The sequence below is a fragment of the Callorhinchus milii genome, unplaced genomic scaffold (assembly GCF_018977255.1).
Source record: "Callorhinchus milii isolate IMCB2004 unplaced genomic scaffold, IMCB_Cmil_1.0 Scaffold21, whole genome shotgun sequence".
Taxonomy (NCBI): Eukaryota; Metazoa; Chordata; class Chondrichthyes; order Chimaeriformes; family Callorhinchidae; genus Callorhinchus; species Callorhinchus milii.
Genome location: NW_024704762.1, coordinates 4,845,886 through 4,864,297, shown reverse-complemented (window position 1 = coordinate 4,864,297; position 18,412 = coordinate 4,845,886). Strand labels below are relative to the sequence as shown.

Genomic DNA, 18,412 nt, shown 5'->3' with positions numbered 1-18,412 from the left:
AAACCATCCTTAGTGGCTGCTCATTCGTTGGCACTAGTTTGAAACGGATTCCATTTTAGGAGAGGAGAAGAATTTCTAATTGGAATTATTCTTGGAAGCCCATATACACTTGGACCTCAACCTGTGGGCGTCTCAATAATTGGGACAATTGAGTATTCAAACCACATTTTTTTTTGGCCGGAGTGGGGGCTGTCTTCAGAAACTGCTGGTGACCTAACTTCCAAACATGGACAGAGTAGTCTATTGGCTGTCCCTGTTAGCATGTTTCCACTCATATTTCCATCTGCTTTGTCCAATACTTTCGGTTGTGTGTTTATTGCTTTTGATTTCATAAAATGTACTGCAACTTACTGTTTTCCATTTCATGTTCAGATAAGGGGCTAGATGAATGAAGTAATTTGCCTCTGTTAATGTACCACCCCATCTGTATATAAATGCAAGTTGTTGTTGTACTGGTCTGCTTGAAAAGCCTGAATCGTAGAAAGCATACAGTTTAGAAGGAAATCCTCCAGTGAGGTGATTAATCTTAGCAAATTAATGAATTTACTTTTATATTATTATTAATAATAATAATTCTTGCATTTGATAAAAGGCCTTATCACGTCATTGAGACATCTCAACTCCATGACATGGCTCATTGAAGCACTGCTGTGATGTCAAGTTTCTTCACTGTTGATTAAAAACTTAAAACGTTTTTCTGTTTATTAACAAATAACAGTAAATTTAAAATTGGATTCGCCATGAACTTGCAATTTGCTCCTCAGAGTTTTGTCCATGTAGTAAAAATGCAGTGGAAATTTGAGCCTTTTATTACCTAAATGCATCATTTAAATTGCACTTCTATTATAGTGTAGGGGCTTTCCCTCAAAGTTCAGATTAGTCACTCAAATACCTAGGTTTGTAACGACATTGTGGTATCAAAAGGCCACTCTGGATGTCAGAGCGGATACACAATTATCTTGTGGCAAAATTGTCCTTCTCGTACCTGATTCAACTTTAGACTTTGTTCATCCAAATTTGAATAATCTTACTTGTAGTTTTACTCTGTCTCTTTTCTGTTCGATTAACACGTGTCCATGTTAAGTCCAACGCATGTTCTATAGTTGGCCACTTTGTACAAAAGACTGTGTGGGGACATTGAATGGTTTGAAAGTTGATGGAGGTTTTCCTGTTCTACTTAAAGGTTTTAAGCTTTTAAAAGTTGGAAAGTTTTGCAAATTGGTATATAATAATCCTTGCATTTGATATAGGGCCTTATCACGTCTTCGAGACCTCTTAAATCGCTTCACAGAATATACTGTAAAGTGAATTGACTGTATATTTTGTGGGTGCAATATCGTTGCATGTTTATATTTGTAATGTTACAAGCGAAATATTAAGATCCTGTATACAGCCCTTCCATGGGAAATGGGGAAAACTGTGATCATTCTTTACCGGATAAGTGTTGAACAAAAATTTAAAATCATCTTTAGACTGATGGTATCCTGCTCACCTGTGAAGTTCCTTGAGATATCAGTATAAATTTGAAGGGGTTGGGTTAGGGTCCTTTCATTCCGTTTGTCTCTCACACCTCATCCTTGAGTTTTTAAAAGTAGCTTTCACATCTATTAATATGAGTGAAACACTGAGTTGAACTGAGCTCCAGACCGTAATGAATGTGTGAATTGAGCATGCTGACTGGTCGGTTCAGCAGCTGCTAATCACTTGTTGGTGAAAGAGCATTTTGAATGCAGCAGAAAGAACCATGTATGGCAATCACAGGGCAAACAGGCTACTAAACCTGCCTGACATCCAGCAACACTTATAGCGCATGTTCTGAGACACTGGGCTCCAACACAATCAAAACAGGTTTTCTTGTCTCTCTCGGGACATCATTAATAGTTCTGCATTAAAATAGATTCCGACCAATTATGAAGATCACAGTGGGTATTACATTCACTCTTTCTGCCCACAAAATAGTCAATTTGCTTTACAGTATATTCTGTGAAGTGCTTTGAGACGTCTCAAAGACGTGATAAGTGCAAGGATTATTATTCTTATTCTCCACTGTGCTCCTTTAATTGACATTTTCTATCAATTTGACCCTAATGATGCTTACATACACATAAATCAAGTTTCAAGAGCTGATAACTTTGACTACCGGTGATTTGAATGACCTACTGCAGCATTTGCAAGAGGTATGATGTGAATTTTAGTGTTTCTAGTTTAGTGCTATTGCTGAGGAGAGTGATGACATTTGCCTAACTTAAAAAGTAGTATTGTGCTTTACTCAGAAAAGCAGATAAGTGTTTTGGTGGCGTGTGAAAATGGACAGTATTTATTAAAATCCAAACAGTACTTTGTGTCTGGTGGATTTTCCCTCGTCTGCCCTAAATATTATGCTTATTATGCTGATTCTTTCGTTTGACATTCAGCTGTATCATGTTGTCGAAACGTAATCTCAAAGCGCTGCACGCAATTTTATTCACTTACAATATTCTGCAAGTGTAATGAATATTTGTAGGCGAAATATGTGATGATTGTGTCTTCACTCTTATGCTCTAGAACAAGAGAATTATGATTCATAGGAAACAGTGAGTAGTTCAGTATTGCAGTTGTGCTATCTCCCATGCCTGTAGTTCACATGATGTTGTTCCCAACACATTTTCACACTGGGGTATATTGTGACTTCAAGTAACTTTTATGTGGTTTAATGGAAAGCTTTTAATTGTAGAAATTACTGGAATATGTACTCTTGGGTGTTTATTTCCCAACAGGAAGAAACCTTATAAAATGTCTGTGTGGCTGCTGGTAAACATACATTTGTGACCACTAGCTGCTCGGAGTCCTGATTTTATTTAAATTTGTTTTATAGTCATTATCTGTGAAATCTGAGGAGTTTTTTTGCTGGCAAATGCTGCATTGTGCGTGATCTTGTTTGGTAAAGGTGGGGAACGAGCGCATATTCAGATTGAGGTCGTGTTTGGTGTTTAAGACTTTGATTTAACTGAGCACTCTTTTAGAAATAATGCTCCCAATTATTAAAATTGAGGTGTGAAATGTGTATTCAGTCGTGTATTTTTACTGTGAGCACTACATTTTTAATCCTTTGAATGCCAGTCTTTTGAGCCATAATTTACAGCACTAAGTCTGATGGTTATTGTAGTGAAGCATTCCTGGTGTGTGTTCACCAAAGGACTAGAGACAACAGGAGCCAACTTTATTATGTGTCATGATGATGCCCCATTGAAAATCTTCATCCCATCAGCCAAGGCTGCAGTTGATCTCGAGTCTCAAAGACGAAACGGCTAATTATATTTGGGGGCAAGTACTGGAGCTGTGGAAAATTGTAAATGAAACAAACCTACAATCTCTGGCAGGCACAATCCCTGCCATTCTTGCTTTCAATTTTACACTAGCATGTGAAGTCTTCAGTTACTTTAAAGACTCATTTTAAAAAAAAAACATGTTCAACCAATTTAGTCACAGGCTAACAATAACCAAACTTATATAGAATTACATAGAATATACAGCACAGAAACAGGCCACTTGGCCCAAGAATCAGGCCATTCGGCTGTTTGGTTAGTCGGTGCCTGCTTGCTGCACTTTTATCCTTTCTTCTGCAAACCTTTTATACGTTTCCTGCAGCACATACACCTGCATAACCAAGGACACACAGTTTATTTTTAAGTTGGTTTGTTTTCTTGGGCAATGCAGATTGACTTGTCGGCTGTTGGGTCTGTAACTTTAATGTGCACTTATCTGCACTCTGGTTATCTGCACTCTGTTTTTAAAGAAGGTTGGGTGTTTTTTTGCAATGCTTTTCGTCTTTTTCCTTAAAGCACACTAAAGCTATGTGCAGCTATTCCTCCTTGCTGGTCAACCGAGCTCCACAATACACAAAATACAACTAATTCAGGACTCCACTGCCCAGATTCTCACCCACACAAAACTCCATACCTCCATCACACCAGTCCTTGCCAGTCTCCACTGGCTCCCAATTACAGAACGGATCGATTTCAAGGTCCTCTCAATTGTTTTCAAATCCCTTCACACCCTCGCACCTCCCTACCTATCCGATCTGCTTACCCCCTAATCTACCACCTCCGCTCGGCTGGCTCCGGCCTCCTGTCCGTCCTTTGCCCCCGCCGCTCTACCACCGGTGGCCGTGCTTTCAGCCATTACGCCCCAAAACTCTAGAACTCTCTCCCTCGATACCTCCGCCTTGTCTTCTCCCTCCCCACTTTCAAATCCTGCCTAAAGACCTTCTATTTTGATCATGCTTGCGGTCACCTCCCCCCTCCCTCTCCCCCTGGCTCGGGGTCAGACTCCGCCACTGTCAAGCACTCAGGGGCGCTACCAAATGTGAAGGCCTCTATATAAATGCAAGCTATTGTTGTATATTTTTGCTTATGCAGTGCATACTGATGGTAATACTGGTGGAATAACAGAACCAGCATTGAGGAAGCTTGCTTGTGCTCTGTGCTTTAGTGTAGGGGTGTAATAACATCCAAAGTGATTTTTTTTAAATGGAGAGACTAGGCTGAGGAATTTTGTAATTACAGTTTGCAAACTGATGTGGATAAATTTACTTTATCTGTCGAGAGTTGACAATATTTTACCAATTGAGGAGTGAAATGGCATTGCAACTGAGCACAATTCAGTCTTAACCCAACATTGGGAGAGCCCCCAATCCAGATCTTGGAGCTATAAAGTTAAGATTGAAAATTGTAACAGGATACCTAGAGATTGTGGGCAACTATTTTTATACATACTGTATATAGAATCCTATTTACAAGCAAGACCCCCTTTTGCTCTCCAGTTAGATGTTGGTGTTTTACAGCCACACAGCTGACTGGTCTCCTCTGTTTCTCCTGTTGAAAGTGCTCATGTAAACAACAGATTGAGTGCAGGATCAGGCTTGCCTTCAATTCCCAAGGTTAAGTAATCTGCTGACAGCTATTGTAAACTCCCAATGACTGTCTGTCTGAGAAATGGCCGCTTGGGTGAGCCACCCAAAGGAGAAGGGAAAGAAAAGCACTTGTTGAATCTTAAAAAGGAGCTGTATTGATGAGACTTTGTGGGCAAAGTACTGTCTAGGCAGCAGTTACAAATGATCTTAGCACCGAGGCTTGGAAGACACAAGTGAACCAGAACATTTACAATAGCGCAAATACAGGTTATTCAGGCCGAACCGGTCCATGCCAACAACAACCACTTGCATTTATATAGTGCCCCTCACGCCAGCTGGCACCTCATACTCCTCACGAGTCAACACCCACTGCTTACTCCCATAAACCTTTTCCCTTCTGTAGAGTGTGTGTGTATGTATCTAGCTTCCTCTTAAATACATCTACTATCTGATTCAACCACCGCTTCGGGCAATGAGCTCCACGTTCTCTGGAGGACATTGCCTTGTGCTTCAATCTGCTTGAAGTTGGCTGAAATGTACTGTGGAAATGATTATGTCCATTATATTCATTATATCCATCCCATGGGACACAAGCTAGTGGTGGCAGATGAGGTTGTGTAATCTAGCAAACCTTCTGTGGACTCTTAGGGTACATTAATGTCTATTCAGTATCAAGCAATTGCACAGTTTATTTACAAGCCAATACATAATTTCTTTAAATCATTCATGTGAATAAAATGCATCTTTCATCAAAATCCCTTCCTGGCAGCTTTTATTTAACTTTAAAAAATACTCCAGTTGGTACAACTCTTATCATAATATGTACTGCAAAGAAACTGTCCTTTAATTGTGTGTGCTGCTGTGTAATGTGGCCAATTTAGAGACTGGGATTGAAAGTGCTCGAAAAACTGGCAGCAATGTGCAAACTTGCTAGTGAGCGCAGTTCATATACATAGTTGTCAGACCTTCCAGAATCTTAGAGATGTCTTGGCCCATCAAGTAATTGGGACGATTTATTTGTGGCCTGCACGCACAGGGTAATTTTGAAGCTCACCATAAGTAAATATTACCAGAAGCAATCACTTCTGAGATATTCTGCAATTTTATTCTCTGTGAAGGGTTCTATATAAATGCAAGTTGTTGTATTGCCCTCCGTGTTGCTGCCAAAGAGGTATTGGTTGAAACAATACCTTGTGACATTGTTTGTGTCTGACAGAAATTAGCACCTCATTTTCCTGGTAAAGATTACCACTGGCGCCAATGCTGCAAGGTAAATGCAAATATGGAAAATACATATTTCACTTTTTACTTCCAAGTTTATATGAAACATCTGTTTGTTTTTGTAAAAAAAAATCTTGGTTGCACGGAGTGTTTTGTGCTGTGTTCAGGCTTCACCTTGAACCATTCGTGGAGTCCTGTAGCTCAGTGGTTAGAGCACTCGCTTTGCAAGCGAGAGACCTGAGTTCAATTCCAGACAGGGCGAAACCTTGGGCAAGTTTCCTTACTCCACACAGAGCCTAATAATAATCCCTCCAAAAAAACAAAAAAAAACAATAATAATAAATTGGTCATTTTCAATCCACGACTGTTTGTGGGACATTGCTGTGCACAATTGGCTGCCGCGTTCGCCCACAAATATACAGTCAATTCACTTTACAGTGTGTTCTGTGAAGCGCTTTGGGACGTCCTCCCGACGTGAAAAGCGCTATATCAAATGCAAGGATTATTATTATTATTATACAGCAAACGTCATGTTCCCAATCCTCATGCTCCCAATACCTCGAAACCCAAAATGTGGTGAAAACGAAAGCTGAGTATCAAAGTCTCTAAGGTCCAGATCATAATTCCTTCAGAAGAAAAATTTTGCTCCCTTAATTTGTTGGACGCTAGCTGCTCCGTTTCGCCCACAAAACGTACAGTCAATTCACTTTACAGTATATTCTGTGAAGCGCTTTGAGGCGTCTAGAAGACATGATTATTATATACGACTTGATGATCTGGTCCGCCATCAGTCTCAGTGATGGACCAGGTTGTGTCTTTAACAATGAGACCATGTTCTGTACTTGTAATCTTTATACAGTACTTTATTGGAGCTCAGATGCAAAAATAACGACAACTTACATTTATATAGCACTCTCCTCTCCGGGTGGCGTCCCAGAGCACTTAGGAATGCCGGAGCCCGATGCCGAGCCAGGGTGAGTGAGGTGACCACAGCCACAGTCAAAGAGGAAGGTCTTCAGGCGCAACCTGAAAATGGGGAAAGAGAGGACAAAGCAAAGGGATTGAGGGAGGGAGTTCCATAGCTTCAGGGCGTAGTGGCTGAAGGCATAGCTGCAGATAGTTATTTTAATAATGACTTTGTTTTGCCGTGTCATTTTCCTTGCAAAATGAATTGGTTACGTGCAGTTCAAGTTAAATGGGCATGACTTTTGTCAACCTGGTTAATTTGTTGGTCTGCAAATCGTTTTGAAATCTGCCTGTTTTGTATCAAAATAAAATAAAAAATGGACTATAACTCAGCTAATTTGTATGCACTTGGAATTGACAAATTAGGCTGAACGGCAGCAAGATCTCTTATGGTGATTGAGTACTTACAGGAATCTAGTCCATACATATCAGGACATTTTATTGTCTTTTCCTTGCTGGTACTTTTCCTAAAGGCAACAATTATCAGTGTTCATTAATGTTTGGTTTTCTGGTTGCAGTCTGTCTTAGTCAGTGTGAATAATGCTGAAATACCCATAATGATCCCAAAAGAACTGGATTACATATACAGTCTGTTCTGAAAAGGCATTTTAAGAGCTAAAATAAGCAATGGTCTTATTTTATCCCCAGTCTTGTTTCCCAGTAGCTCTCTGCTCTCTAAATATAGGAGCTGAGTGTTGGTCCCAGAATGTCCCAAACCTCTTTCCTAGATTTTACTGTAGCTTTTAATCAAAGAGAAAACGAGGTTACTTTTGTAGTGGAGATTACAGTGTATAGTGCTCTGATGGTGAAGTGAATTACCAAATCCAATCCATTGCAGACAAGGTCGTAGGGGAATGGTGCCTTAGCTTTTAAAATTCCCACGGGCAGATAGCCTGAAGGGTATCATTAGAACAAACTAATCCCTATGGGGAGACAAACTGCTGCCAATTTTTCTCAGAACTGTTTTTTATGGGTGGGGATTGGACTCGAGGAAAACGTTGCCATGAAACTATGCTTGATCAACGGTGTCAAACCTTTTACTTTAGTGCCATTTAAAGTCTTATCTTTCCAGTTTCTAGGAACGCAATTTAACGGAACATGTACATGCATGTCACGGGAGAGTTCCTAAAATTGAAAGGTGTATTTATAGCTGATTTAAGGGATGTAAGGTAAGATAGTTTATGGACTTTTTTTTACATTTCTTGGGACTTCTGTAGCTTAGTGGTTAGAGCACTCGCCTCGCAAGCGATAGACCTGGGTTTGATTCCTGGGCAGAGCGAAACGTTAGGTAAGTTTGTTTACTCCACATGCCTCAGTTTACCTTGCAGTAAGTTGGAACCCGGTGGTTAGTCAATTGGCGGATTCCTTTTCTGGGGCTAATAATCCCTACAAAACAATAAATAAATAAATAAGGTGCTTTATCAAATGCAAGGATTATTATTCTACCAAATATCCTTTGTGGGATACAGAGTGCCAGCTAAAATTATAATTATAGGCCATATTGTTATGCTGAACTCAATGCAGAATACAAACAAATTCCAAACAGAATGACTTTTGGATTGTTGGTATTCAGTTGAAGGAAGGTGAGGCTCATCCAGGGCTGATCTAACTGTCAGCATGACAGCCTTAGAGTAAAGAATAAACGAAGAGTTGCTTTTAATTAGCGTACATGTGGAAGATGATCCTTTGATATATCGCATACAACAGTGAATCCAATCCACGACTGTTTGTGGGACGCTGCTGTGCACAATTGGCTGCTGTGTTTTGCCCACAAAATGCACAGTCAATTCACTTTACAGTATATTCTGTGAAGCGCTTTGAGACGTCTCGAAGACACGATAAGGCGCTATATAAAATGGAAGGATTGTTATTATAATGTTCCAAAGTGCTTCACACAGTTTCTGTGAAGTGCTATAGTGACTATTTCTAGATGAACACGTCATCTGACTGCAAGCAGCCTTGAAGTGATTGACCAGTGTTATCTGGGGGAATTATTGCCCTGGACACTGGAAGAAACTGCTTTCTCTTTTTGAATAGTTTCATGGGATATTTATTGCCCTCCTCAACAGGCAGATGGGGCTTCAATTTTAACATGTCATCCCAAGGACGGGACCTCTGATAATTTTAGGACCCCCACAGCGATGCATTGGAATGTTAGTCTAGATCGAGCTCAACGTTGTGACATGGGACTTGAAACTAAAACCTGACTCAGCTTCACGGCGTTCTTGCCCCTGACTCTCGCTTTCACTTGAGGTGAAGCTTGTAGACAAACTAAGAGAGTACCGAAATTAGAGCTTCAAGGAACACCACGTTCGACCGTGTTGAGACAGGAAGGGAAATTATTAAGAGAATATCCTGTATTCAAAATGTTTCAATATGTAGTGAGAGTTGTATTGTAAGGCGGTGTTGTGACATTTTTACCTGAACTGCAAATCTAATCTTAATCGTGCTTGATGCTGAAAGGTATTGCGAATGGTGGAAAAACCTTAATACTTTGCTGTTTCATCTTTTCAGTTCCTGTGCACGTTCTGTTTAATATCTCGTTAAATCTATTTCAAGGTGCACATTCTAGCAGATGAGTATGATTCACTCTCAAACTATGCGACCCCAGATACTCAGTAATTGGACTCGCACAGGTCTGTTCTATACTATATCAAAAAGTTATTTAGACGAATGGAAATATTTTTGGTTCTGTTCCACTGACTCGCATCGCATTGATGACTTTGAAGGCTGTGAGACAAAGGTGAACGTCCCAAGCTCAAACAATCCTCTCATGTGGCCTTATTGAGAATGAACTCTATTGGGCACATTGCAGATAGGCAGAGAACGGGATATCTTGACCAATGCTCGACTCTGGGCAGAAATGCTATTAGAATACATCAGTGAATTCTGTATACACGCGCCCGAGATTGATAAACTGTAATTTTAGTTTTGGTTAAGGCAGATGGCCGTGCTATGCACTGTATCTGTAACCCACATTAGAGCAAGTTATTCACTGCAAAGAAATTGCAGCCATATAATAATAATCCTTGCATTTCATATAGTGCCTTATCACGTCTTTGAGATGTATCAAAGTGCTTCATAGAATATACAGAAAAGTGAATTGACTGTATATTTTGTAGGCAGCCAATTGAGTTAACAGTGTTTACCCTAATTGTTGTTGGCTGAAATTTCACTCAAAACTATTTCCACCAGAATACAAGATCGCCGTTAACCTACAAAGCTCCCTTTTGAACACTAAATTCATTAAAATCCATAATTGGGACGTCCCCCCCCCCGATGTGAAAGGCGCTTTACAAATGTAATTTTGTATTATTTTGTATTTTCGTAATTAATTCTCATAACTGCACTCTCCCCAAAAACATTCTGTAGATATTATAGTGGACAATTATTGCATTGTACATGGGCCCCACATTGAAGAGTACTTCATGTGCTCTTGTGGGCTTCAAGGACTATTCCTTTACTGTAAAAACCTGCTGTATTCAAATAATACTCCTGCTTTTTGAGTTTATAGTATCTTTATACCAGTCGTGACATACAGCTGCGAATAATTGCTCCACAACCATTAATGCTGTGTTCATTTAGTAGAAAACCTTGGCGTTGAAATGTATTTATATCTTGCAGATAAAATAAATGAGGGGGGAGGTGGAATGAAGCCATCACTCATTTCGCCCTCAAAATATACACTCAGTTCACTTTACAGTATATTCTGAAGCACTTTAAGATGTCTCAAAGACATGATAAGGCACTACGTCAAATGCAAAGATTATTATTATTAAATCTAGTATTGACCAGAAGTGATCATCTTATTATTTAAAAAACAATCTAGAGTTCTTCCATCTTGCTTTTAAACCAAGTCTGCAGGGATGACTTTTCTAGCATATCTTTTTGGGGTTTTCTTTGTTTTTGGGTAAGAATAACATTTCTGACCCAAATATTGAAGGATCAAATTCAACATGTTAGCCCATCTTTCTCTTAGATGCAGTTCAGGTGGTTCTGTCACATTTCCCGTTTATCTCAGAATTCTATCATTTATTTTATTTCTACTGGAATAAACCTAAATATGTCATGGCATTTCTACACTGAGTTCAGCAGACATCTGGTAGACACAGTTGCATGGTTCAAAATGTTGAATGCAGAGCCCTCTGAAGGCTTTCAGTAAATGTGCACGACAGGCAGGTTGACTTGAGTCGAGTGTTGAACAGTTGAAATGTTTTCTTAGTTTATGGCTATATATTCAATATTTAATTTCGCCCACAAAATATACAGTCAGTTCACTTTATGTGAAGCACTTTGAGACGCCTGGAAGACGCGATAAGGCACTATATCGAATGCAAGGATTATTATCACTAGGATATCAGTGAAGTGCATTTTTCATCCTAAGGCTACTTGAACTACAGGTGGTCAAGGGTTTCTCACTGGTGAGTGTTGTGGTGGGAACAATTAGAAATGAATTCAGGAAATCACCCAAGTGTACAGTATTGGTGTAAGTGCAATTTCACCCAAAGTATATTGGTCCCAGTAGACTGGATACTCTGGAACCACAGATTTTGTGCAAATGCTGATAGGAATGCAGTTTTGGGACACAGCAACAACAAATTACATTTCTATCGCGCCTTTCACATCGGGAGGACGTCTCAAGGCGCTGGACAATCTGGGATTTGGACCCGAGCAGACAGGCCTGGACTTTTGCAGGAAAATTTGTTCTGATTGGCATAATCCTTAATGTTTTATGTTAAAAAAAAGTCTGACCTTGAACCTTGTAAAATGTTTAATGCTTAAACATGCTGGTTAGCAATAGACCAAGTAGGCACTTTAATGTGTTCTGATTGGTACAATCCCTGATGTTTTATGAAAAAAGAGTAATCGGTCCTTGAACTTTGTAAGATGTTTAATGCTTATATCATTTATATATTATGCTTATTAGTAATAGACGAAGTAGGTGTTTTATGTTGAACACCTGTCTACCTTAGCTGTAGTTTAATGAGCCACTGGACTGCACATCAGAGGCAGGTCGGCTGATAATATTCCCACATTGGGAACAACCATGTTCACCTAGGGGTTCACTGATGCCTCAATTCAGGTTATGTTTTCGACTGTTCAGTAGAAAACTCTTTTCCTTTAAGCATGTTTTTTTTAATGGGAAGGCAAAAGGTGCATGTGTTGAGGAACTAATCTGCTGGGATTGTCTATGTCTAATTTAAAGATGGATAAGAACAACAAAAACAACTTGGATTTATATAGCGCCCTCCACGCCAGACGGCATCTCAGAGCGCTTCACAATAATGGATCCCGGGACCTTCTCTTATGAGAAGGATGTGAGTCTTCTTGAAGCCTGCATATTCCTGAGCTGATATAATACAGTAAAGCTCACATAAATTGTAACAGTTGGCACCATACATTTAATATGAGTTATGCCAAGTATGAGTTATGTCAATTGTACATAAATTATAAACTGTTGAACAGGACTTGGGCAGATGTATGACTTGGACGATTATACGATTTATACAGATCAGACTTACTGCCCTGGAAAATCCAAGGCCCCTAGTGGTGCTGTTTTTACTGAAGTTGGTGATGTGGTGGGTAACCTTATAGGGTGTTGCGACTTGTGCTTTTCTCATGTCATTCTTCATGTGTGAGTATGTTGTGGGGCATTGCTCCTAAGTACAATCTTGTCTAATTGACATCCCCAAGGAGTTGCCATTTAATAGAGATCTAACAGAATAAAGTTTTTCCCTTCTTAACCTAAGGCACCAATACCAATTGAAACACTTTATTACCACTCCTCAATTTAAGATATAAATGATATAGTCACCTTCAAGGCCTTGCCCTCTCCGACCTGCTAACCGTTTATCAATCTGTCCACTCACTCCACTCAGCCTGCTTCATGTCCATCACCCGGCCCACCCCACAATCAGTGGTCGGGCCTACAGGCTCTCTGCCCCCACCCTCTGGAACTCCATCCCCGTTCCATTCGCCTTGCTCCCTCCCTTGTCTCCTTCGAGACATGCCTCAAAACCTTCCTCTTTGACCGTGCCTTCAGCCACCCTCCCTCTCTGTTCTCTACCCTCCCTGATCCCAAACTCCCCCCCCCCCCCCACCCCCGCTTGGGTCCTAATCCCTAACTGTTCAGCGCCTTGAGATGTGAAAGATGCTTTACAAATGTAATTTTGTGTTGTATTGCATTTGATGTAGCTCCTTATCATGCTGTTGAGATATCTTGAAGCACCTCACAAGATTTACGATAGTGTTATGAGTTTTTTTAAACAACAGAATTTGTATTCAGCAATGTCCCACAAACAACCATGAAGTTTCGCCCACAAAATAGTCAATTCACATTACAGTATATTCTGTGAGACGTCTCAAAGACGTGGTAAGGCGCTATATCAAATGCAAGGGTTATTATTATGAAGTGAGTGGCCACAGGACTGTTGGCCAGGGCCCTGGATAAAACTCCCCTCTCTTGTTAGACAGTAGACTTTCATAGTATGAAAACAGCTGGATGAGGCTGCCATTTGACCAAAGCAGCAATATAATCACAACTCTGCTCAGTTCTGTATATAAACACCTTCTGGCTGTTTGTTGTCACGTATTCTATGCACAGTGGCTGCCAATTTTGCTGCACAAAGGCCCCAGCACACTTGTAGTTGGGCTGCTTAAGAGAATGGCATTGAGCTATTCCAAACCTCACATCTGACACACAGAACACTTTGCTGGATGACATCATGTTACACATAAACTGAATTGTGTTAAACCTCAGGACTGCTACACAACAGCTCTGCATTCAGTAAAGCTGTAATGCCTAGTACTGTTTAGCTAGTACAGAGAGAGAGCGAATGGTTTGGTTTCTAACGCACTCCGCTGTTCTTTGTCTTCCAGATCCGTAACATGGTGGCGGTGCTGGAGGTGATCTCCAGCTTGGAGAAGTATCCCATTACCAAAGAGGCCCTTGAGGTAACTGGTTCTGAAATACAGCACTTAGTCGCGGGAGAGGGGGGAATGAATTAGGGACACGGGGAGGAGAGATTGCACACACTTACACCAACGACTTGCATTTATTATAGCTCCCTTCACACGGGGTAGCATCTCGGTGCGCCTCTTGTCAGATACCAGCATTTTCAGTAGATCCTTTCAATGGTTGGGCTGGCCTTTCTCTCTAGTGCTTGCTGATTTCAGCTAGGGCAGCAGTAGGGAAATTAAAGTGGCCTCAAGAAAAGGAAAGGGAAAATCAGCCTGGGTTCCCACGGTTTAGAGTCCTTTGCTCAAAGGTGCAAATGTGGACATTAAGTGAATTCAGAGACTCTTTCTCCTCTTCTTCTCCTCCCCCCCACACCCCCCCCACAAGCTAAACAAACTGCCAAGATTCACTATCAATAGCTTACACATGAAGAATGATCATTTGGAATGGTAATATGGAACCATATCGGAGGAAAGGAGGTAGAAATATGAGTCAGAGGTAAATGTGTTCAGAGTGGTGAGATTGGTGCGTAATTGGCTGCTGCGTTTCGCCCAGAAAATATACAGTCACTTCACATCACAGTATATTCTGTGAAGCATTTTGAGACGTCTTGAGGATGCCATAAGGCGCTGTATCAAACGCAAGAATTATTATTGTTAAATGTTCGCAGTCTTATCAAAGCCAAAATGGAAGTTGTAATTCATCCGGGTTGATGTTGGGTTCTCTGCTTCTCTAGGAAACGCGGCTGGGGAAGCTCATCAACGATGTACGGAAGAAAACCAAGAACGAGGAGCTTGCCAAGCGCGCCAAGAAACTGCTGCGGAGCTGGCAGAAGCTGCTTGAGCCCGTTGGCCAGATCGATTCCGTGTCCAGGGGGTTGCCCAACTCTCCGGGCTCGGCCAACGGCGGGGCTCACGCCTACAAGCACGACTTGTCGTCGCTGTCCGGCGGCCCTGCGGTGGGGGGCACCAAGCCCGTCCCCGACCTCAAGAACAAGAACGACGTGCTGCACAATTCCTACTCCCCACTCGGCGACAAGCCGAGCAACCGGAAACGGAAAGGCGAGCATCGGGATGGGGTGAAGGGACCGGCAGCCAAGATCCCAAAGGCCAACAATGAGCAGTTACCCAACTCCACGCCCCCGCCCTCCAACGGGATTCGCGGCAGTCCGGAAAGCTTCTCATGTCCTGCGGAAGTGGCCTCCGTCAACACCCACGCAGTCCCGGCCAAGGGCAGGCCGGAGACCCAGGCACCATATGAAAACGACAAGCAGAATAAAATCCCAGTCAACGCTGTGAAACCTCACACCAGTTCTCCAGGGCTCGTCAGAAGCCCAAGCACTTCCTCATTGTTAAAGACCACGGTCCCACAGCAGCATGGGAAAACGGATGAATCCGGTGGCCGTTACCGCCCCAGTATCCCCCGCTGTCAGTCGTTCAGTCCCAGGACTCTTAAACAGGAGCGATTGGGGAAACCCTCGACAACATATGCACCCAAGACCTCTGTATCAAGCCCTTCTCAGAGTTTTACAGGGACGTCCGCACAGGCAGCTCCGGATTCAGACAGGACTGTCTCAAATCTCTCTAGGGACACTGTACAGGTGCCGTCACCCCTGCCTGTGTTGCAGCCCGCGACAACGCCTCCTCCGCCTCCAGTAAAGAGACATCACCGGCCAGGGACACCGCCAGCAACGGAGAGCCCCTCACACCGGCTGGGACACTCTTCCGAGACCCCGAGTGAAAGCCAACCGCAGCAGCACCATCCAGCATCAACACTACAGCCGGAGGCGTCGACGTATCTCCCCCACAGCCCCGAGTTGGGCGGGTCGCACCGTGGGGGGGATTCCCTGCCCCTCACCCACGAGACGGAGGCAGCGAAAGGCGAGCTGTCGTCGCCCGCTGAGAGTGCCTCGTACGGCTCCGACAGCAGAAAGTCCTCCTCCAAGAAAAAGTACAGATCGCGAGATTATCAGGTGAATTTAGACGGACAAGTTTTGGACGAAAGCGTAAAGCCCGTGCGATTGAAAGAGCGCAGGATTACTTTTGACCCTGTAACCGGGCAAATCAAACCATTAACCCACAAGGATTCATCTCAGGCTGAAAGCCCCGCTCCACCCCCTGAGCCTCACCGGACCCCTGAAGTAACAGTGCAGGAACAGAGGGTAAACTTACAAAGTACTTTTGATCAAACAAACTGGAAGGAGCTGTCCAAAAATGAAATCATCCAGTCCTACTTAACGCGGCAGAGCTGCCTCCTGTCGTCCTCGGGAGTACAGCCTCCAGGAGGACACATCGTGGAGTTTCTTCAGCACGAGAGCCACAGGTATAGCACTAACACAGAGCCCCGCGAGGTCCATGTATTAGTACCTACTGACACCCCTTCAGAACTACCTGGGGTCAGTCGAGAGGTCAAGAATTCAGACATTCACCGAATACATCAACAGCACTGGGCGGGTGTTAACGGTTGCGCTGACAGCCAGGGCAAATGGTATGATTGGACGCAGTGTATATCGTTGGATCCACATGGTGATCAGGGCAAACTGCACATACTGCCGTACGTATGTCTAGACTGAGTGCCGGCATCCATTTTGGCGTGCTTTTGAGGTTACTTACAGGTCAGAGCTGGCAGCCGACACGTGGCTCCCACTTATTGGAAACGAGCAAAAGCCTCTGGGACACAGGTAAAGGTTTTGAAGGGTTCTGTTTCTCAGCCCATCTGTGTAAGCCCCCACACCCCCCCCATCCACCCCTCTCTTCTGCAGTTTGCTGCTATCAGTGTTTTAACCAAAATTGCGAAGGAGGGAAAAGGAACGCGGGCGAAGGCAGTAAAGGAAAATGGAGGGGTGGTTGGTTCTGTAAAAACAACTTCTTTCTCACACACACACCCCTTTCGGATTAGGGCAAGTCTTAACCAGTGGGTCGACTGGCCAAGGTGTGAAGCGGTTTGTCTGTAGGAGAGAATAGAGGCAAATGACAAGTTCCAGCACTTTACATTAGGCTGGAGGCGGTCTTTGGGCAGGTACAGGAGCTTTATGTGGCATCTAAACAAAAATGAATAATGTTACCTTAAGAAGTATGCATCTATTTATTTGATTTGATTTCTCTTTTTTTAAATAAAAAAATATTCATTTGGCAGTGAGAGATGTCTGAGACAAATGTGCAAAAACTGTAGATTTCTATATTTTATTTTACATCACGCATCCTCTCTTTTTCTTGTTTTTTTTGGGGGGGGCAGTTTTTTAAAATACGAAACATCATGTTGGGCCGTGAGGTTTGCATCGTACAACATCATACCAAACATTCCATAGGTCCTGTCCACATGGCAGGAGTTATTGTCTTGTTTAATGGGGGGGAGGAGGGGAGCAAGCCTTGGGTCTTCACGATCTAAGTTTAAAAAAAAATCTATTTTTAGAGAGTCTGAGAAATTGGGTAACGTGTTTTTATTCTTTTCCTCATCGGCAACCCGAAATCCAAGCATCTGTTTTAATTTTTTTCCCCCCTCGCTTCTTCACTCTCCTCTTCTACTTTGATCTCCCGCAAAGCGTTCTCAGCTTTCCACATCCCAAAATGGAAAATTAAACAAAAAACAGAGGGTGCTACTAGTTTGCAACTTTGTACTGTGAGAAGTTGATTAAAACATTTAAAAAAAAGATTTAAAAAAAAAAGGAATCTGTTTGTATGCTGGAGATATACTTGTTACCATTCCTTTAGATATTGTTTGCCTTATGGATATCCATCATAACACAACTGCAAAAACAAGAAGCCTTAGTGAATGTACAGAATTAGTCTTCTGTGTTTTTCACAATGCAGAAGGAATGACTTTGCTATTTGGTCCTTTTAAGTGGACACGTTGTGATATAAATGTGGAAACAATAAAAAAAATTTGCACAAAAAAATGGGATTCTCTTTATCTTTGTTGGAAAAAAAAACATTTAGCAACGATACTTGCTTGTGTGAAATCTGGAGTTCAGTTTTGTCACTTTTCATCATTGCTCTGAGTGCACAGGTTGAACATTGCTGAATGCAGTTCATTCTGCCTCCCTAACCAGCTAGTGTAACCACATTTCTAATTTGGCCTTAATGCCTGTAGGAAAGAAAATGAGAGATTGAGAGAGAGGAAACCGCCTTTTGATAAGATATCTACTAGGTATTGCACAGGTGTAGACATTGGGTGAGGATAGAATCGACTGTTGAGATGATGCAATGATTGAATAACCCATCAGCAGTTACTGTTAAGGATCACACGCGAGTGGCACTTAGGCAAGATACCAGATGGCTGAATGATTCGTGGAACGGGTCTCCAGTCTGTGAGTCACTGCCTTAAGGTGGTGGTAAAATACGACGAAAAAGGATAAATGTTTTCAAGTATTTGTACAT

At 42.1% G+C, this 18,412-nt stretch overlaps 1 protein-coding gene across 1 annotated transcript in view; it reads left to right on the top strand.

The window, feature by feature from the left end:
* crsp7 (cofactor required for Sp1 transcriptional activation, subunit 7) overlaps positions 1–17,931 on the top strand; it is a 46,686-nt gene extending 28,755 nt beyond the window's left edge. Inside the window, exons 2-3 of the mRNA XM_042342660.1 lie at positions 13,958–14,032; positions 14,773–17,931. Coding sequence (XP_042198594.1) covers positions 13,958–14,032; positions 14,773–16,608 — 1,911 coding nt within the window. The 3' untranslated portion in view covers positions 16,609–17,931. The remainder of the gene's footprint in view (positions 1–13,957; positions 14,033–14,772) is intronic.
* Positions 17,932–18,412: the final 481 nt, after the last annotated feature.